General features: G+C 32.5%; 1 protein-coding gene across 2 annotated transcripts in view; it reads left to right on the top strand.

Moving 5' to 3' along the window:
* The first annotated feature begins 11,275 nt into the window (after positions 1 to 11,275).
* LOC115886681 (UNC93-like protein) overlaps positions 11,276 to 23,321 on the top strand; it is a 231,945-nt gene continuing 219,899 nt past the window's right edge. Inside the window, exon 1 of one of the 2 annotated variants that reach the window (XM_030905936.1) lies at positions 11,276 to 11,415. In XM_030905936.1, the coding sequence (XP_030761796.1) occupies positions 11,413 to 11,415 (3 nt within the window). In that variant the 5' untranslated portion in view covers positions 11,276 to 11,412. Of the gene's footprint in view, positions 11,416 to 18,853; positions 19,259 to 23,321 lie in introns of those variants that run through there. The other variant, XM_030905938.1, reaches the window with a different exon arrangement.

Genomic DNA, 23,321 nt, shown 5'->3' with positions numbered 1-23,321 from the left:
GCAAAGTCTCACAACACAATTCTTCCACTATAAAAAGTTGTAAGAGCTCATGTAAAACCAAGTCAGTTTATTTTATTTGGTTTCTCTTTAAGCACCTATTTAACAATTTTGTTATAAATTGTTAGTATCAATATTAGATATGTTTATTTCTGTAATAATTATAATGACTTGGCAATTGCATGATATGATATTCTAAAGGTGCGTATCGACTGCCCGCGGCAAACCCTCGAGCATTGGCTCAATAGATACCGAGTTGCCGCGCGAGCCACCTTGAACTGATGTTCGCTCGAATCTGCCGCGGTGCGAACCAATCTTTGTCTGTTTTTGCGTCAGCGATAAAGGAGGTTCAGTGAGTGCTTTCAGTGCAGTTGCGACGGTTCGTGGCGATTAATTTGGCTCGCGCTGCAGAACAAAACAAAATTTGTATATTCCACAACAGGCAGTGGCGCGTGCGCTGTTTTCGCAGTTTTAACCATGGGTGATGAAAAGTGCCGACTTCTAATTCAATTATATGGTGCTAGAGAATTACTCTGGAACAGCAAATATGCACACTACCATAACAAGTCGCTGAGGCAAGATGCATGAAACGATATAATCCTTGAGAGCTTCGCATAATGCGTCGCAAACATCTGGAATGATTCTTGAAATTGATTGTTTTGACACTCGAAAAAGGTATTGCAAGCTAATATATGAGTCTCCTGTGGCTAGAAACCTCAAAGTTATAGCTAATCTTTCACTAACTGGAATCGCATCTCGGAAGTTAGTGTCCATTTTCTTATCGTATGGCTCAATCAATATTTTTAACTGCGCAAAACCTTTGGTTGACATACTTGTGAAATTTTTTATTGTGTCATCAATGGCTTCATATCGCATATCGTCCATAAGTCTACTAATACCATACTGCATCCTATTACTATACATTTTCTTCATCCACAAACACACCTTTCGTTTCGGTTTTTTTAATGATGTGATGAATTACAATGAAAGCAGCTGCTGCTCTTGCACGGACGTCCATGGTGGCGGCAGGTGGATGACACTTCTTATGGGAGAACTGGCAATGGTTGAAAACTTGACTACAAGCGATTTTCTAGGAATCTTCCTTACCGATAAATTATTGACAAGAGTGACAGATAAAACCTTGACGTTCTTTCAGTATTCCAGTTCATCTCTATTTCCTTCTAAAGTGTGCGTTGAAAGGAGACAAAAACAATTTTTGGTGACCCATAATCTGTTATTCGAACACCACTTTTCTCCTTGTCGGATCGTTGACGTTGACTTGTCGCCATTTTATTTCTTTTGTTTACACGCTGCATTTTGCTTTGCAAATTTAATGCATAAATTATTTAGGCAAATATAGGTTTTTAATAAAACTCCTCGGACTAACGTGTAGGTAAGTGTTGATAATTTTTTTTTTCATCTTAACATGCTCATTGTCGTTCTCCTGATTTTAGATGACAGAAAAGGATCATCAAATCAAATTGAATTTTATATTTTCCTTCCTATTTATCCTTCCTAAATATCAACGAGATGAACCATCGGAAGAAAGGGACCATAGTATAAAACAGAAAGGTGATCTTTTTTCTTTCCACTTCGGATATTGAAATTATTATATACTGTAGTCATGTTCGGCATTATGCTCTGAGAAATTTAGATAAACAAAGAACAACAGATATAAAGCATCCCAGAGGAAAAGAGAGGCAATACCTGTATGTACTCTCTCTGATATTTGTGAAAGTTACAGCAAAGTATTGTTGTAAATGTCATCTTTTTGATCAACCTGAAAACTTCGAGCAAAAATATGACACTTTCAACAATACCCTGACAGATATCAGAGATGATACAGGTTTTTCCTCTCTTTTCCCCTGGAATACTTTTAATTTATTATTCTTTGTTTATCTAGATTTCCTGAGCACTATGAACGAACTCAGCTTGTATGTTTGAAATAATCGTCCAGTTGGCTTAAAAATGATGATCGAAGACATTTCCTATATAATTTTACTTTCAAAATTATGATATATCTTTTATTATGACGCCATTTTTTCAGTTTTGTTATAATTAATTTTGTCTCTTGATCTACTTCCTATTATTCTTTTAATTTTATTAATTTATTGTGGTGAAATTAATTTCTGTTGTATATTTGATATTGATATTAAACATATTTTTAAAAAATGGTGTATTTTTTGTGTTTTTGTGCATGTCATAATTAAAAATAAATGAAGAAATATTTTTTTTTTTTAAACTTCCCGCCATGCGTGACAATTTAGTCCGTAGTTCCTACAAGCGAAATTGGGGGCGCTAGTAGCAGTAGACTTGTCAACAGTGTCAAATTTAAACGTCAATTTCACTTTCCAATATTTAGCAAGGCGCTCGCACTTCTTCTTGTGTATGTGTTTTGTGGGTGGCAGTTTGTGAACAACTGCGCGAAAGTCTGGATCGATTGCCTTGCGAGGCCGCCGCGCACTACAAAATGAATGCCAAAAGTTTGGCAGCCGCGGTCAGTCGATACGCACCTTAATACTAATTAAAAAGCTTTATTTTTAAGGACACTGTTTAGATTTCTTTAGCAATCGAAATGGTAGATTATTTTTTTAAATTATGGTGCTGTGCAATTTAACAATTTATAACAAAATTGTTAAATATGTGCTTAAAGACAAACCAAATAAAAGAAACTGACTTGGTTTTCCATAATATTTCACAACTTTTTATAGTGGAAAAATGGTGTTGCGTCTTGGCATTTTTTACATTTTATGTTTTTGAGTGGAGGATCTCATTTCTTTTTTTAGGTTATCCTCCTATTTTTTCTAGGGTAATAAGTATATCATTCAAAATAATACTAAAGAAGTTTGATCCCTTAGGCTTTCTCTCGAGAAAATACAAATAGACACAAATGTAATAAAACTGACCATATAATATTGTCATTACAAATTATAGGCTAGAGTTAAATTGTCATCAATTAGCGTCCGATGTGAAAATTATTTAAAAGAAACCGCCAGTCAATTTGAATTAGTACCACAATTAGTACCGTTTGAAATGCTTAATATACAGTGATAAATGGTTTGAAAGACGGAAAAATATAAAAATATTGTTATAATTTTTAAAGAATATTTATACACTGATTCAAGTGAAATTGATACCTACTACCAACTACTTTTTTTATTTAAATCATTTTAACGACTTAAGCCATTTGGTTTTAAGTCATTTTCGAAAGCTGACTTAGGGTGTATTCCGTTGCTTACCTTGGTTAGGGTTTTATGTTCCGTTTCTATCGGTTTGCTAAAAGTTTTCTTATTACGGAACACGGTTCCTGAAAAATTCGGATATAATTATCACCAAACTAACTAGCGCAGCGCGAGAAGGCTGGTTTTTCTGGTTTTGTTTGTCAACATAGACCAACAAATAAAAAGAGACTGACAAATCCTATAGTAAAGAGTGGGACCGCGTTCCCGTAGCGCAACTTAGAATAACAATTTTGAAACCAATTAGCAGGACCATGGCAGGACGTACGTCGTTATTGCTATCTTTCTTTATTATGTGTGCTTTATATGAAAAACAAAGAGATAGGTATAAAACGTATCGTAAGACATTATCGCATATTCTGGCTGGCGGAAAATTTAAATTATCCTTTATTAGTAGTATTCTTTCATTCTGAAATTGAAAATTTTCACTTAAACTGATTTATTCCCTATACCACGTAAAGGGAACGTGGTGTAGGGAATAAATCAAAAAGTGAAACTTTGCAGTTTCTTTTCAGAACGAAAGAATACTACTATTATAAGGGATATTATAAAAAAGCAAAAATGTACTGTTTTATAAACATATTTATTTATACAAAAATAAATAAACTTTTTATAATATAATAACAAAAAATAACAGTGTTTATTCCACCCACCTACCAATTTTAAATGCAGAAGAACTGACTACTGCAGGAAACGATCGGCCAATTTTTTTAAAGGGCATTAAAAATCTCAATTTCGAAAAAACTGCCTAATTGCAATAACAAAGTGAATATCCAAGCAAAGAGGACTTTACGAGAATCATGATCCTGAACCATTTTCAAGTCCAGTTTTAATCCTAAAACAAAAGTAAAATAGGTATTTTAATAAAGTTTCTGGTTACTATAAACCAGCTATAAACTACCTACCCAAAAAATGAAAAAAATTAATTGTATTAATTTGTTCTGTTATGAGAGGTTCGAAATATTTTTGACACTACTACTTCTACTTTTGTCTTAATAAGATGATAAATATAACTACTTAGTTTTATTTTACCGGGTGTCTTTAACATAGGAATTTGTTCCCTATCCATATTCATAAGTCAATAAAATGGAGAGTTTAGAAAAAAAGGTAAATCACGAAAAGAAAAATTAACAAACATGACGAATTGTCATGATGTTGTCATCTTGGTTGTCATGATGACGAAAACGAAAGGCGATTGTTCTAATTTCTATTTAGAAATTACGTTTTATATGGCTGCTTCTTTCTCTCTTGTTTATATTAGAATAAGATAGTGGGCCCAATAGACGCAATGCGCAGATCAACATAAATAGAACGAAATTTTGCGTTCTGAGTTGCGCTACGGGAACGTTGTCCCTCTCTTTGCCATTTAATTTGCCAGTCTCTTTTTATTTGTTTGTCTATGTTTGTCAATCAATGTCATTTAGAGACAGAAATCAAGCAAATACTGGAAATTCGAGTGAAATTCTCATTTAATTTCTAAAATTTGTAATACTATCTTGTATTTACATCCAAAAGCAGTGGAGGTAGGCAGTAAAGGTAAATAAATTTCATTAACTAAATAGAATGACTTTTTAGGACCATTTAAACTTATAGTGCAGCCATTGTTTCTTAAATTCAGGAACATTTAAAGAAAACATGAGAAACAAGACAATAAGTAATCGTGAATGTTTTGTAAGCTATAAAAATATAAATATTGACTGGATTTGTTTATTTATTATTGATCTATTTTAATATTGAACATGCTTCAGCTGTCTAACGAGTTTAACAGTTCATTAATAAAGCACTTTTCAATATTAAACTCCATTGAAAAGAAGAAGCAAACGTAAAAGCAGACAATAGGTACATTAAAAATGCATAAAAGATAAATTTTACAATAGATGTATTGAAATTTAGAAAACGTCAACATTTGACGTTTCCAGTATTTTACCAAACCGTTCCGTATCAAAGCGATGTTTTTCAGGAACCGCTCTTTACCGTAGTTTACCGGTCTGGTTTGCCTGGTTTTGCAACGGAATACAGCCTAAATCTTTACAAAAATGACTTGACATGAAATAAAATGATTTAAGTCAGGGGCGGGAAAGTGAAATAGCAAAAGCGGTTCCACCGTTTCCACGGAAATTTCAAATAAAATAGTTCCAGCCTCAGGCGCTAATTCCTGTTGTTTGTGGCCCTAAAAATATAATGTAAGTCTTTTATGTTTGCCATCATTTAAGTACCTATTTATATTTACTCCATTTACAAAACTTTGGGCGTATTACGTTGGTCTTGTTTTATTATAATAAACGATGTTTAAATATTTGACTTATAAATAAAAACTTTAAATAATAAATAATATTAACACGTTTGGCTTTACTTTTATTTAATAATTGTATAAATTATACTGTTAAATTTAATTTTTTACACATCACAACGATACTTGTTATTAGTATTGTTGAATTTGTGTAAAAATATGATTTAATAATCAAATTTAATTATTTTAGAGTAAAATTCAATAAATACTCTCATTTAAAAAGCCCGCGCTTCGATCCATTTAAAACAAGCCCTACTCAATAGATGGCGCCACTTCTGTAGGACCATTTTTCAGTATGGCAGAGTCCATTCTTTTTCTAGCTAGGTATATTCTTTAATTTAAGTCAAAGACATAAGACTTAAATCCTTTGAACTTTATGTTGAATTTGACTTAAGATTTAAATAATTCTGATTCTAGAAATTACTTGAGACTTAAGACTTGTAGCAGCTGTAACCACTCCTTAATGGACATGTATTCGATGACATCTAACAGCCTCAAAATCTATGGAATTACATTAATCTAATCCAACAACAGCCTTGAAACTATGGAATTAACATTTTGCAGAATAATATTCTTAGACAGTTTACCTACAATATTTATTTAATCAAATAAAATTGTGGCTTTTGATATTTACCAACTTAAACATAATTTTCTATAATCCATCATCACATGTTTAAAATCCTTGCAATAATATTTTCACTGGAATTTTCTTGTACAAAACCTGACAAAATATTTGTTCTACCTGCACAATATTAAAATAAATAATTACTTACTATGACTAGACTTAGTTTTTTTTTTCATATTTTTGTGTAATTTAGTTGAGAAACACTTCTTATCTGTGGTGTATGTAGCCCTTGGCCTACTGCACATCCTTTTTGTTTTGTTTTAATTATTTTCAACAGTTTTCAAGTTTACACGTTGTTCAAACATGACTCTGGAAAATATCAATTGTTTTCCAAGCTGTAAATCTCTGTTTCATATCATAAATTAACGTGTTACGTATGAAAAAGTGATTTATTGTAGTTTGTGTCAAGTTTAAGTAAAATAAATTTTATTTTTGTTTTCTTTGGATTTAGAAAAAAAAAATTCTGTATTTTTTTAGTCAAATTGCTGAGAAAAACTGCTCAAAATATACTGTTCGAAATACAGATATTTATATCTTGAAAAATTCATTTATATCTACAAAAAAAATAAGGAGAACTGTATGTGTTATAATATCAAATATATCTTAGATCATCACAGAATCAAATATCACAGATGGTAAAGGGCAGAACAGCTGGCAAAAAGGACGAACATCAAACAACAAATGGATCACAAAAATTACAGAATGGTACCCACGAGAAATTAAGAGACTTAGAAGAAAACTAAATCTAATAGGCTGTATTTATAAAAAGAATCCGTACCTTTTGCTTTCAAAAAATGAAGCAATTCCTTCAAGGTATATGCATAAAGAAAAATGAAGGAAAATGTAAGTCTTCGATGGATTTGCTTTAAAATAAAAGGTCTTTTGTTTCTCGTATTTATAAAAAGAAGCATTTGCTTAAAAAATAAAGGTTTTACTTCTAAAAAAGGAATCGGTTCACAACAATTTTCTCACTCTTTTCAGTAGTTAGCCAACCATCAAACAGCTCGGAGTGTTTTTGTGTGTTAACATTTACCTAGTAATCTTTGGTTGTGTGGTTTCAGTGTTGTGTTTGCTATGGCTAATATAGTGCATTTACGTACAAGAAAATACTACAAACCAAGACATACGCCACGTGAATCAGATTTCAAAACGTTATTTAGATTTGAGGAGGAGAATGTGGTGTGGTTGGCGGACCACTTTCTTGGCGCGGATCTTGAAACACGTGGAGCAGCCCTATCACCTGTGCAGAAAATGAAAGTATTTCTGCGTTATTGTGCGCTGGATTCCAGAGCGAAATTGCTGAAGAATTGGGATGTGCGCAGCCCACAGTTCGTTCATAGTGCCCTGAGAAATCTAGATAAACAAAGAATAATAAATTAAAAGTATTCCAGGGGAAAAGAGAGGAAAAACCTGTATCGTCTCTGATATCTGTCAGGGTATTGTTGAAAGTGTCATCTTTTTGCTCGAAGTTTTCAGGTCGATCAAAAAGATGACATTTACAACAATACTTTGCTGTAACTTTCACAAATATCAGAGAGAGTACATACAGGTATTGCCTCTTTATTTTCCTCTGGGATGCTTTATATCTGTTGTTCCTTGTTTATCTATATTTCTCAGAGCATAATGCCGAACACGACTACAGTATATAATAATTTCAATATCCGAAGTGGAAAGAAAAAAGATCACCTTTCTGTTTTGTACTATGGTCCCTTTTTTCCGATGGCTCATCTCGTTGATATTTAGGAAGGATAAATAGGAAGGAAAATATAAAATTCAATTTGATTTGATGATCCCTTTCTGTCACCTAAAATCAGGAGAACGACAATGAGCATGTTAAGATGAAAAAAAAAATATCAACACTTACCTACACGTTAGTTCGAGGAGTTTTATTAAAAACCTATATTTGCCTAATTTATGTATTAAATTTGCAAAGCAAAATGCAGCGTGTAAACAAAAGATATAAAATGGCGACAAGTCAACGTCAACGACCCGACAAGGAAAAAAATGGTGTTCGAATAACAAATTATGAGTCACCAAAAATTGTTTTTGTCTCCTTTCAACGTACACTTTAGAAAGAAAAAGAGATGAACTGGAATACTGAAAGAACGTCAAGGCTTTATCTGTCACTCTTGTCAATAATTTATCGGTAAGGAAGATTCCTAGAAAATCGCTTGTAGTCAAGTTTTCAACCATTGCCAGTTCTCCCATAAGAAGTGTCATCCACCTGGATCAAAGTGTCTATGTTTTGTTCGTATATTTTGCGACAAGTTGTCGGTGCAGTGTGGCTGGCGTGTGCTGCCAACAGTAGGAGACCAGTGAAATCACACATGGTTAATAAAACTCATTTGCAATAACTAAACTTTTGACTTTGTTGTACTTTTGTTGCGTTGTGGACAATTTGTCTCAAGTTTGTCTTGTTAGAATTTCCCATTTTTTGTAGCAAGTTTGTCTTGTTTTTGTCTCAAATTCATGTTTACTTTTTGTTGCCTTGGTCTGGACCCGGCATAAGATGGGACCAGGGTATTTTTTTCGATGATATAGTATTATTTGATTGTGTTCCAACTGAAAAATACAGGATTTGGATTTACGAGATTTAAAAAACGATTAATTTAACTAGTAGTAACTAAGTGATTACAAGAAAATCTGTTGACTCTGATTATATTAGCATGTGGTTTATTAATTCTATGATGGCATTAATAAAATTGTTTGATCGATGATTACTGTTATTCAGATTTTTTGTATCACTCATTGCCACCCTGTTCCATCTATAATCTCCGGATAAATCTTAATCTTAATCACACCAAAAATTGGATTTATATGTTTTTGTGTAATGAATTTTAATATCTATAACTTGCAGATTGATTAAATTTCGTAGGATATTGTTTGATAATAGATAATCTATAGAGACAAAGAGATAATTTAGTAATGTTTTTGTCTTATAATTACAGTTGTAGTATTTTACTAAGAACGTATATTAGATTATCGATAAATTAAAATATCGATATTTTTTTCAAATAAAACCCACACACGCTGTTCATACCGGGTGTTGCATCGTCGAGCGGGACATAGGAAACCCCATGTAAATTTTAATGGGGTCAATTATTGGCTTCCCTAATTATTTTAGAGAATAATTCTATTTAGGTTTATTGAAGAGCACTAAAAATTCCACATTCAAAAGAATAACTTTAGATATTTTTGATTAGCCCGTTTACGAGTTATCGCCGATTTCTTTTTAAATATTTCCCTGTATTTACTTATGAGCACCAGTCAAGGTAAAAGATAACTGTCAAATGAAGTTGTCATTTCAAAAATTTATCTATTTAATGCTTTATTATTATTATTATTAAAAACTCATACCTACATCGAAAATATTAGCCATGGATTACACTACCGAAGAAAAAGTATTGATTAAATGGTATTATCAAGGAAATAGTTATCAAAAGGTGTCGGACATGTTTGCTGCTCTGTATCCGAATAGACCGATACCTGGAAAATCTACAATCGCAAGGAATATCCAGAGATTGGAGACCAAAGGTACCCAAATAAATAACTGCCGATGTGAAGCAAGGTAGGAACAAAGAGAAGATGCAAGAAATGATACCGACTTGGAAGTTTTATTGTGCGTGGAAGAGAGCGATGGAAAGATCAGCACAAGGAAACTTGAGGATGAAATAGGAATAGATCACACTACAGCGTTTCGAATTTTGAAACGACATAAATACTATTCCTTCAAATATGAAAATCACCAAGATCTACGAGATGGGGACGAAATACAGCGTTTTGTTTTGATATGATGAAAAGAGCAAACACGGATAGGGAATTTTTAAAAAACATATGTTTCACTGACGAATGCACGTTTACCTTAAATAATGAACCCAATGTTCAAAATTATCGATATTGGAACAAAGAAAACCAACACAGGTTTGTCGAAACAAGGACGCAATATCCACAGAAAGTAAATGTTTTGGCAGGGATATGTATTCGGACACAATATTATCGGGCCATTATTTCTTACGCGAAATTTAAATGTAGAATATTATTTGGAACTAGTCGAAAATCATATTTTACCTGCTTTACATGATACCGCTAGGGAAAATCAGGAAGTTTGGTACCAAATGGATGGCTGCCCGGCACATAGTACCCTGGCTGTTCGGGAATATTTAGACAATAGTTTTAACGGAAACGTTATTGGCCTAAATCATACAGTAAATTGGCCAGCAAGGGCTCCTGATATTTCGCCAAGAGAATTTAATGATCGCCTGGGTTATTGTCTAGCAGTCGATTTGAACATCTTCTTAAATCCTAAAGTTCTAACAATTTAATAGTAGGTACCTAAATTAATAAGTTATTGAATATTGTAATAATACTATAATTAACCTTGTAATTGATTACTTTATTTTACTTTAATTCATATTAATTTGTATTTATAAATACGTCTTTAAGATTCCTGATGTAGGAATGAGTTTTCAATAATAATAAAGCACTAAATAAGTAAATTTCTGAAATGACAACTTCATTTGACAGTTATCTTTTACCTTGACTGGTGCTCATAAGTAAATACAGGGCCATAAGAAAGGAGAAATATTTAAAAACAAATCGGCGATAACTCGTAAACGAGCTAATCAAAAATATCTAAAGTTATTCTTTTGAATGTGAGTTTTAGTGCTCTTCAATAAACCTAAATAGAATTATTCTCTAAAATAATTAAGGAAGCCAATAATTGACCCCATTAAAATTTACATCGGATTTCCTATGTCCCGTCCGACGATGCAACACCCGGTATAATAGCATTATATTCCTTCCTTAAACGTTTTGTGCAGATCATAATTAGCCATGCCTGCAGATGTTAAAACAACCTCAAGATAGAAGAAATGTCACAAATATTCTTTCAAAAACCTGTCGTGATGATTAAATGATTAAAAAAATGTTTAAAAAAGTATTATATCTATCAATATATAAATGAAATATTCTCTGAGACACTCTATATTGTACTCTACTGAATGAAAAATTAATAAAGATTGACAAAAAAATTGATTTTTTTTCATTAACGATAGCCTGGTATACTTTACAGATTTATTTCTTTTATATAGTTAGTTGAACATGTAGCTTGTGTGAATATACGCGAGTGATATGCCTTTATTTTGGAAATTGAAGTGTTTTTACAGAATTTTTCGGTAGTTCGGTGTTTGTGATGAGAAAAACTAGAAATAGTGGAAAAAATAGTGTGGTATTGATGATAGATTGGTTGCAGTTACTCGATAATGGTAAGCAAATCATTAATCTAAAATATTATTATTGTTGTTACTGTCTAAATCATTCCAAATCGTTTGGAAAAACAGTCATCCATACCACAATATTGGCAAAAAAACTTACTTCACAAGATGAGGTATAGTTTAAATAGTTAATCGACAGGGTGGGTCAAATTCGACGCTTTTAAATGGACACCCTTTTCTATAGGAGATAGATGAAAACTAATATCGGTGTTTGGAGCTCAATTTTCATCAAAAACATGATGGTGAAAACCGCACATCAATATCTGTTACCGTTTCGGAATTACGGGGTGTTTTTCAAAAATGTGCATTTTTAACAAATCGCTGTAACTTTTTTGCTATGGAAAATTTTGTATTTCTATAAAAACATTTCCAAAGCACCTTTTTACGTAGAATTTAATGGTTTAAGTAATTTTTTTTTAAATTAATACTTTAAGAGTTATCAACGGAAAAATTGATTTTTTATTTGGGACAGCCTCTATATTGTTAATTAACTGAAAAGAATTGAAAATTATCTTTCCAAAAATATAGCACACTTAATATTTTGTTATAATCCCCTTCGAAATACAGAATTTTTAAAAGTTCGCCACTTTTAACTAGTAGGCTTTGGACCCCTTATTGATGATATGCCCTTAATGGAACTCGAAAAGATATGTTTCCAGCAAGACGACGCACCGCCTCTGAACGCTGAAGTTATCAGCAAATTTTTGCAGCCAATTTCATCAATAATTGAATAGCTTATCAAGATCCCAGCCGTTGGCCGTCGAGGCCGCCTGACTTAGTACCCATGGATCTAATCCTGTGGATATATTTGCGGAAGAATAAAGGTTCCTTATTCTGCCGTATAATCTAGACAAGAATTAGAAATACTTAGCAGTTATGAGAGAGTATCTTTCACCCTCACTGAGTTAATGAATTCCGCGAGAAATGTTCAAAAACTGCCCCGTCTGTCCATAACAGAAAAAGGTCGATATGTCTGCAAAACACCTGTAGCAAAATCTCATGTCTTGGTTTGCTATTTATTTTTATTGTTATTAGATATAGTTTAAATGTGCTGTTGTTGGTTAAATATATTTCAAATTGTTATAAAATTCTGCATCTCTCATAGCAAATATTATTTTCGTTTTAATTGATGCACACAGCTAGAATTTTTTTGCATTACAGCCGGTGCCGTTCAAAGCCTACTTATTTAAAGCGGGCCGAAATAGCATCCTGTATATCTAGTACCACAGCCTATTCATGAGACAGCCTGTCGACTTACCATTATTTTCATGGCACCTGTTTGTGATGGAAAATTTAAGATTAATAAATATCCTCTTGTGTTTTATTATATTAGTCAAACGAGCCGTCAAAAAATACACTTCTAATTTGTTTATTTACCTTGCAAACTTCTGGACATTGCGAAAAATGTGAAAGTAAAAGTTTTTAGTTAGATTTAACATTAACAAACTGGTATACATATTTTTATATTTGTCAATAAAATAACACACTTACTTAATGTTTGTTTTGTATGTAAATATTTATATAAACAAACTATGCACAGAGTGTTTCAAAAAACATGTGCCATCTCTCGTGGGGAGATTCCTCACGTAAAAATAAGATTTAGTTTTCATTTCAACATAGGTCCGATTCTGCTTTGTTTTTTTTTTGTAATTACAGTGGCTTAAAGTCTTCATTTATTTTAATTTATTAAAATATTTCTCCAAATATTTCTCCATATTTTTTCAAAATATTTCTCCGCTTTAAGCGATTCGAATGAAATTTTGAGGGTAAAAGTTATTATAAGTGCAGCATGAGAGAAGGTACTTATACAGGGTGGTCCGAAATGTATTCCGAAAACTTCGGCAGCATATTCTGCAGATAAAATGCTTAGGAGGAGCTTAGTTGCTTAGTTCCGGAGATACAGGGTATAGAAATTTAATTTATATTTCGATTTTTTCCAAATAATTTCGTCAATATTTGGATGAAAATTGGTGTCTGGGAGTTTTTTGACATGAGAAATTTGATTTTGAAGTCAATATGACACCTATTTGCAGCGGGCGCCACCTATATGTGTTTTAACTGTTTGAAGAGTAATAACTTTTCGTCCGTACCTGTGTAAAGCTACTGAGTTAGAAAATATACATATTCGTTATTGTTTACGTAAAAAATGTCTCTTAGTAATTATAAGATATTTAGAATGGCAATAGTCAGAACATGTCATTATTGACAAAAAATAAACACGTTGAGTTGATGGTTATTTGACTGAAATAATAAATTTGGTAATTTTAAAAAATTATGATAAAACAGTTTCTGTTGAACTTTTGGCACAAAAACATTTCAAATTTATTATTTCAGTCTATTAACTATTTAGCCAATAAGTTTAATTTATGTCAATGATGACAGGCATTGATAATTTCGATTCCAAATACCTGGAGAACCACTACTCGTAATATTTTTACCAAGAGACATTTTTACGTAAAAAACATCATAAATGTATATTTTTTTACTAAGTAGTTTTATACGCAGGTACGGACGAAAGGTTATTATTCTTCAAACCAATTAAAAAATATGTAGGTGGCGCCCTCTACAAGTAAGAGTCATATTAACATCAAAATCAAATATGTCATGTCAAAAAACTCCCACACTCCAATTTTCATTCAAATATTGACGTTACTTCAGAAATTATTTGGGAAAAATCGAAATAAAAATGAAACTACTACACCCTGTATCTCCGAAACTAAGCATTTTAGGACATACATTTATGCCAACTTTTTTACTTATTTTTATGTGCAGAATATGCTGCTGAAGTTTCCGGAAAACAGTTTGGACAACCCTGTATAGGATAGGACTGAAGAATCTACCATCAGATCAAAAAAGGACCACAATTCGTCTGTAAAGATCGCTGTTTACTTAAAAAATTTAATCTGACCTAGGAGGTAAACAAATTTTTCATTAATGCAAAATTATGAATGATTTTTCCGCTATAAAATAATATTTTCTAGGTGGAGTAATTCTTTAATTATTACATATTGTCTAGTGTTGTTGTGTTATGTTATTAGAGATAAACTATAAACACCTAACTAGTTTATGATTAATTCAAACTGCGATTTTTCCTTTATACAGCGGGGTCTAAAAATTCCATTCATACTAGAAAAATCCAGTTTAATTGTGATTCAAACGAAATTTTCCACAAAACTGGAATCAATTCCGATATTCGGATGCTATCGTGTCTTTACTGATTAACTAATGATGAATTAGACCAAGGAAATGTAGCCTTGTATATTTGTTAATTTACTCCAGCAAAGTTTTAAATTCTTTCTCTATTTTCCCACGAATATTAGTAGATAGGTGTACAGGATGGGTCAAATTCTACGCTTTTAAAGGAAAACACCCTTTCCTATAGGAAATTGACGAAAACTAATATTGGTGTCTGGAGCTCAATTTTGATCAAAAACACGATGGTGAAAACCGCACATCGATATCTGTTACCGCTTATGAGTTACGGGGTGTTTTTCAAAAATGTGCATTTTTAACAAATCGCTGTAACATTTTTGCTATGGAATTTTTTTTTGAAAACGTGAGTTCCAAAGCACCTTTATAGTAGAATTTAATGGTTTAAGTATATTTTTTTTAGAATTAATAGTTTAAGAGTTATCGACAAAAAAATAATTTTTTATTTGGGACGCCCTGTATATTTTTAATTAAATGAAAATAACTTAAAATTACTTTTCCAAAAATATAGCGCACTTCATATTTTGTTATAATCTCCTTCGAAATACCGAATTTTTAAAAGTTCGCCACTTTTAACTAGTGCTTTGGACGCCTTATTGATGATCTGCCCCTATATAACGGCCTCAGAACGCTGAAGTTATCAGCAAATTTTTACAGCCAATTTTGAGAATAATTGAATAGTTGACCAAGACGAAGATACAAGCCGCTGGCCGTCGAGGCAGCCGGACTTATTGCTTCTGGATTTTTATCTTTGCGAAAGAATAAAGGTTCTTATTTTTTATTCAATTGCCTGTATAATCTAGTCAAAAATTAGAAATACTTAGCGGTTATGCGAGGGTATCTTTCACCCCCATTGAGTTAACGAATTCTGCGGGAAATGTTCATAAACGGTCCCATCTGTCCATAACAGAAGACGGTCGACATGACGAACACCTGTAGCATAATCTCATGTCTTGGTTTGCTATTAATTTTTATTGTTATTAGATATAGTTTAAATGTGTTGATGTTGTTAAATATAGTTTAAATTGTTATAAAATTTTAAATCTCTCATTGCAAATATTATTTTCGTTTTAATTGCTGCTCCCAGCTGTGGGCGAATTTTTAAAAACTCTATATCTCGAAGAGGAATCGAGCCAAATTTCAAGTATGTTATATTTTTGGAACGGTAATTTTATATTCTTTTCAATGAATTAAAAATGTACAGGGTGCCCCATATAAAAAATTAAAATTTCTGTTGATAATTCTTAAATTATTAATTTCAAAAAAATTATACATAAAACATTAAATTCCACGTAAAAAAGGTGCTTTGGAAATGTTTTCATAAAGATACAAAATTTTCCATAGCAAAAAAGCTACAGCGATTTGTTAAAAATGGACATTTTTAAAAAACACCCCGTAACTCTAAACGGTAACAGATATCGACGTGCGGTTTTCACCATCACGTTTTTGATAAAAATTGAGCTCCAGACACCGACATTAGTTTTCGTCTATCTCCTATAGAAAAAACTTCCAGTCCAGTTGACAGAGGATATTTTTCTAGTGTTGGTACTACTGGGCACCCCCCAGAGAAATCTTGAATTATGACTCTTGTCTATGTATTACTTTTTATTTGCTTGTGATGTATTAAAAATTACGTTTTCTAGTTTTTTTTAGTTAATATTATTTTGTTCTGTTCAAAAAATGTGTTAATTTTTATCATTACTCTTTCTTTGGCTTCTTTGTATATATTGGCGAGAGTTTCTATTTAAAGCTCGCCAATACCTTGTTTCGCTAGGGCTTCTATTATTACCTTAGGATATATCGATTCGAAAGCCTTTTCAAAATCTATAAAGGCTACGGCTAGTGGAAGTTCCTATTCTTTTGTTCGGCTGAGAGTTTCTCTTAATCGCAGATTATTACTTATTTATTTTTATTACATATATACAGGAATGTAATCTTTAAGCAGCAAAGGAAATGCGCGATTGAGTAATAATCCAATTAATCCCTTAGAAATAATGTTAATGCAAAAATAAATATAATTTATTAATTCATCCGTTTCACAAATCGAATGATTTTCATTTTATTTGAACAGGATTTAATAGACAAAGTCTGTGTTCGATGGGCGCCTTTAATACCTTAAATCCAGAACAATTATTTATTATTCTTGATGAGAATACATTCAAAATTATACGTATTTTATATTACAGTAAATAAATAGAGGACATATGTAAAAATATAATAAAACTTTATTATATTTGTTTTGTAGTTTTGATGAGATTTCATTTGAACATTACATGTAGTTTTTTTTGGTGTATCATTTTAGCAGCATCATCATTTGGGATAATAAAATAAAATAACACTTTTCTGAAATTAGGTCAAGAACTGACAGCTTAGTTAACTTATTATTTGTTTTGTTGCTTTAATTTAGCTTAGTGATGAGGCAAATGAAAGACCAAGACCAAGACTCGCTTGGTCTTGGCTTTGTTCTTGACAACACACTTAGAAGTTAATAATAATGTGTTTTATGAGCGGAATTCATGTATTTTTTGACAGTTGTTCGAAATTCAGGTCGCCATATTTATGTCGTGAATGACATTTAATGCGGTGTTGCCAGAGTATGTTGAAATTCCAAACCAAGATTATATACAAGAGCGGATAATACGCAATCAACAAAACACACTTATAGCGTGATTTGATTGCGTTGGTTTCAGTGTTTTTGGTTGGGTGGTTATTTTGGGGGTTGCTTTGGTTGGTTAGGTTGGATATTTGGGGGGTTGATTTGGTTGGTTTTTACTAATATATTTTTGTTTATTTTCTTGATATTGACTGATTTTCTTTATTTGTTTGTCATAAATGTATATAATAAACGTAGAGTTTTGGTTAAATAGGGAAATAAAACTACATAACAATGATCAAATTAATTAAAAACTAATACTACCGAAATTGCGTGTTATATAGCGGCAACACTGCCTAACCTTGTCAGAATTTGTCCGTGTCACCTGTCAAAATAAGCACGTTCTGTGGTTCATCTGTGGTTAAAATTCATCCGCACCGTCCAATATTACAAACTTTATTATTTAATATTTAAAAAATACGCGATAATCCGCAAATATTTTTATTGAAAACTACTTATTTAAACTGGTCTTTTTCGTCAGTATTTTTTTTTCTTTTCGATGCGCCGTTTTACGTCAGGGTACCCCAAAACCGGTATGGACGCCTCTGGTTGAAGTTGTTTGTAAATTAAAATAGGCATTTTGATGCATAGAAAACGTGTACCAAGTTGTATAAAGATCTCTATAATAACATCGGAGTTATGAAAAAGTTTTTTTTCGGAAAAATCTAGCACCCTGGATCTCAAAAGTTAAGACGTTTAGGACACACTTTTATATGAAGTTTTTGTCTTAGAATATGTCCAGAAATCACTTCCTTAAATATTAGCACGTCATTAAGGAGCACCCTGTATATTATATACCGAGTGTTTCTTAAAAGTGACTCACTCTTATAATTTTTTTATTTTTTCAGATAATAAAACGACATTTGGTATATTAGTATATGACATAAATCGAGATTGATTGACGTATTTAATCAATTCCGGTCACTTCCTGTTTCAGCGCAAATGACTACAACTTTTGATTTTTAAATGGTACCCCCTGATTGAATACGTCAATCAATCCCAATTTATGTAATATACTAACATACCAAGTCGGGTATTTTTATCTGAAAAAATAAAAAAGTTATAGGGGTGAGCCACTTTTAAGATACACCCTGTATAGATAATAGTACCGGAGACGCGTTTTCCTACCATTGTTAACATCATCGCCAATGTTAAAAGGTAATTTTTTTGACGTATTCTTCAAAAAAACCTATACAAATGCTCAAAAAACTACATCAACATAAAAATTGCCGTTATGCTTGGAGAGAACAATATGAGAAGCGCCACCCCGTATATTAAAAATATACATAAATCCTCTAATCATGGTAGTACCGCAGTTACTCTTTTACTAGTACCCGAACCCTGAATCTCAACAAAAACCTAATGCGAATAGTGCTTCTACTTTCAAACTGACTCATTTTCCCAACGCGAAAACGCGTCTAGAAGAAAACCTCCAACCTCGCGCCGCACTACAGCAGCACGAAAATCCTCTCTTATCAGTACCCGGTACCACAGCCTTTTATCTATCCGTCGGTTCTCAGCGGCGTCGTACCGACTTCGGCACACGCACCACGTGAACCCGACGAAAAGCGCCTCTTGCACGACCCAACACCACCACCACTCTCTCAGTTGTACCCGTGCAGCAGCCCAGGCAGTACGAAGGTACCAACGTTTAAAACGAACCCGCACACACACACACACTCAAACACAACTATCTCTCATCCATTCATTCGGTAGTACCAACGACGAAACGAACGAGAAGAGTACCGAGTCGAGCGCGATCAGTACTCTCGAACGCTAAAAACTGGGTCCCGAACGGGCTCTGGAAGCGAGGACGCGTTTCGGTGGTGCGCGGGAATCCCAGAGCGAGCCCTGCTGGGTGTCCTTGAAGGAGAAGTTCACCAAGTCCAAGTGTCCCGGTAGGAAAAAGTCATTGGCTAGGTGCTGAGACCATCGAGACTGGTTACTGAGTGGAATACCATCTTTTCATAGGTGAGTCTAGATTGTTGCTTGACCAAAACGCGAAGGATAAAAGAAACTGTATTTATTTTGATGTCTTTTTATACAGGGTGTCAAAAGATAGTGTGTCTTTGGGTGGGTGATTCTACAGATAAAAATAAAACAAAAAGTTCCTATGAACATATGCCTTAAAATGGTTTCTGAAGAAGTTACAGCCCTCCGAAGGGTAAATAAAAATAACATATTTTGTTTATTTTTAAAAAAAATTGTACACTGTTTTTCTTGAAGTTTGGTATTCATTTGGAATGGCGGTAGTGCAAAAATAGAGGAGACTTTTCATTAGGGTAGGAAGTACTACTGGTAGTATTATAGCCTTATAAATGCAGTAATTTTAACAAATAAGAATTAAAGGGCTAGGACTTTTTATGTAAAAAAGTTGCGGAGAACGGAAAACGGCGAGCAGTGTTCAAGATATTATTTTCTTTTAAACGTTCCGATCGATGTATCGATTTTAGTATTAGCGTAATCAGGAGTCTGGAGATTAATTTATTTAAAATTTCTTTACATTTTATCATTTCACTAAAACTAAAATCGATGCATCGTAATCTTTAAACGCAAATATCTCAGAAACCGTTCACCGTTTCGAACTAGACGAAGAGTACCTTTTTTACCAACTTACGCACCATTAAATCTTGGTGCGATTCTAATCTCCTATGCCTCAACCTCTCAAAAACTAAAGTTTTGTCATATAAAAGTACTATTTTATAACCTTTTGTACTTAATAACACCACTATTGACGTCGTGGAGTCTGTGAAATTCTTAGACAACTCGTTGTAGACAACTCGTTAAAATAGAACTTGCACATCGAAGCTTTCTCAAAGAAACTAAGCGCTGCCTGTTTTGCACTAAGATCAGTTTCTAAGGAACTTAACTTATCAACCTCTAAAATAGGCTATTATGCCCTGTTTGAGTCACGTCTTCGTTATGCCCTTCCATTCTGGGGTACTTGCTGCGCAACAAAACAAAATTACAAAATTTGATCGCATTTTCAAACTTCAAAAGAGAGCAGTTCGATATTTATTGGGACTCAACAGTACTACCAGAATTTCTTTAAAATTTCAAAATACTGACTCTTCCTTCTTTATTCATTTTTGAACCCGTTTGCTTAATCCGCAGGCACATATCTGCTATTTCCGAAAGGCCATCTCACAATTATCCACTTAGGAATACGGAGCACGATTTTTATCTGCCAACCCCGAGCTCAGAACTAGTTAAGGGCTCGCCAAAAAAATGTACTGCCTTCATCTGCCTTTGAATATCAAGTCGCTTTCATTCTTTCCCGCATTTCGCAAAGCTCTGAAATCATACTTACTGGAGAGAGCCCTATACAGGGTTGTTCACCACATACGAAAAAAAAAATATATAAAAAAATACGAAAAACATATATTTTATATATTTTTTATATTGGGGCCTAATAAAAAGATTTGATTTGATTTGATTTGATTTGATACGACACGGAGTATTGTAGCTAAACGAAAAAATTGAAAATATTTCAAAAACGGTAAGGTTTAAGTATAATAAACCAATCAAATTTACCTTTATTTTAATCGTAGAAACTAAAAATGTAATAATATACAGGGTGTTCCGTTTAAAAAAATACAACTTTGATATTTTTTATTTATTTGGGACACTCTGTATCTTGTAAAAATATTTTTAAATTGTAGCTCTAATAGTCCTTCAACGAACCCCAAACTTACAATTTGGAAAAATCTCATCGTTTAGCTACAATACTCCGTGTCGTATGTGGTGAACAACCCTGTATGCAGTAAACGATTTTTTTGTTGATGTTTAATCATGAACAATTTTGTATTTTAAAATTTTGATCATCTAACACACTCGTTTAAAGTCTACTATTTAATTTTATTTTATTTTATTTTTGAATTGTATGATTTGTATTGTATCATATTTTTTATTATTTGTATATTTTTTGTGCTTGTGTTTGTTTTGTAAATGCTGTGTCGACGAAGCTATTTTGGCTTTTTGTCCAATAAAGCGTTATTTATTATTACGTAAAAAAGTTCTAGCTTTTTAGGCCAATTGTTGAAATTACCCACTGTATCTATAAGGATAAAAGAAGTACCACCGGTAGTACCATCTACCCTAGTGGAAAGTACTTTTTCGGGGGTGTTTACGAAACTTTACACGATCGTCATTCGTTTGGGCATTAAAATGTGTGCAAGGGTACCAAAATTTCAGAAAAAACAGTTTACCATTGTTCTTAAAAATAAACAAAATATATGTTTTTTATTTAACCTTTCAAGGGCTGTAACTTCTTCAGCAACTAATTTGGCTGGGTTTATGTGCAGAATCACCCTTCCAAGATAGATACACAATTTTTTTGACACCCTGTATACAGTGCGTTGATAGTGTAAAGTACCAGCAAAATACAATTAAGATTAAAACACTTCAAATTATGAAATTTTGACACTTTTAAATGCTGAAAAGTTTTCAATACTGATCAATGAAAGGAGTCCCAGCTTTGCATACATAATTCTAGATGCTTGTTTGGCTAAACCATAAAGAATGATGAAAACTATATTTGTTTTAACAATCTGTTCATATAACAGTACACGGTGCGTTTATTTTAATGCAAAACATATATTTTTACATGGTAAACATTTAAAAATGTTTGTTTGTAAACGTTTTGTTCGAGTAGCTTGGACGCGGCTTAACAGTACGTTTATTTTAATAAAAAAAAAACAAAAAACATATATTTTTATTTGGTAAACCTTTTAGAGTCATTATTTACACAAGCTTTTGGTTGAGAATGGATGAATTGACAGTATAAAGCACAGCCAAAATGCAATTTATATTAAGAAAATTGAAAGAAATTTCAATTTCAATTCTTTGCAAAGTTCCCGATGTGACTTCTGCTGTTTCCTCTAGTCCCTCCAAAAAACCCTGCCCTAAAGTTTGGCACAGTGGCACACCACTATGGTTTCTTCTTCCTCTCCTTATTCTCTGCAGTAGTCGTTGTCGGAAATCTTCCATCTCACGAGGTTTACCTCCGTGAGGAAGTTTCCAGTAATTACACCTACAATTATGGGTACCTACTAGCACAGAATATCTAGCTACGCAACATAAAAATACTCGAAATGAAAGAGCTAAAATTGCACAAATAAAATACTAGATGGCGCGACAATATCATAATCAGAATATATTTGGAAATTTTCATTTTTCGGTTTTAGATCGACGGCACGTCGACGGCCTTGAAGCTCAGCTAGAAATGCACAGTTGCCAGATTCAAAAAGAGTTTAATTGGCATCCCATTCTTTTTCTGGTGTATAATGCAGTATGGGTTTCTTTCTATTCTTCTTTTCCTGTCAGATACACTTATATTAATTATTCCTTTGGCTATTAAAATAGTTTTAAGTATATTATTACAAAACATATACATTTTTAATATACACTACCTTATAATGTTAACTAAGAAAATACCTTTAATTACCTTTAAAATTAATAATATACAGGGCGATTGATAGTGATATTTATTAATGCTGGAACGTTAGTAATGAAATATAAGTTTAATAATAATGGAAATAATTTATTAAAATGCAGTACAAAAAATGTTAACTGACTAAAAATACTATAATAACAAATTTCTTCCGTTTGCCACGTTATTTATATAGACCTAGGTAGATTTTAAAAAGTGACACAGGTACAATTAATAATATATTAGTACGGCATAAAAGTTGCTGTCACGACATCGAACAATAAATTAAAATTCGTAAAATAAATTAAAATTATTAATTAAACAAATCTTTATAAATAAACGCAAGTATACCAAATTTGGGCCCAATCGAAATAGTATCATAATAGTGTACTATATTATGGTACCACTCGATATGCTTTAAGGTACCATAATATTGCAATGTCACCGAAGATCCGTAGTATACAAAATTTAAGAACAATCGAGCGCCATGAAATGGTATCGTAATATGGTACTATATTAAGGTACCACTTTATATACATCATAGTACCATCATATTACAATGTCACCGAAAATACGTAGTATCCCAAGTTTAAGCCCAATCGA

The sequence above is a fragment of the Sitophilus oryzae genome, unplaced genomic scaffold (assembly GCF_002938485.1).
Source record: "Sitophilus oryzae breed Bouriz unplaced genomic scaffold, Soryzae_2.0 scaffold_494_pilon_pilon, whole genome shotgun sequence".
In the NCBI taxonomy this organism is placed as follows: domain Eukaryota; kingdom Metazoa; phylum Arthropoda; class Insecta; order Coleoptera; family Curculionidae; genus Sitophilus; species Sitophilus oryzae.
This window is presented reverse-complemented; position numbering and strand designations above follow the sequence as displayed.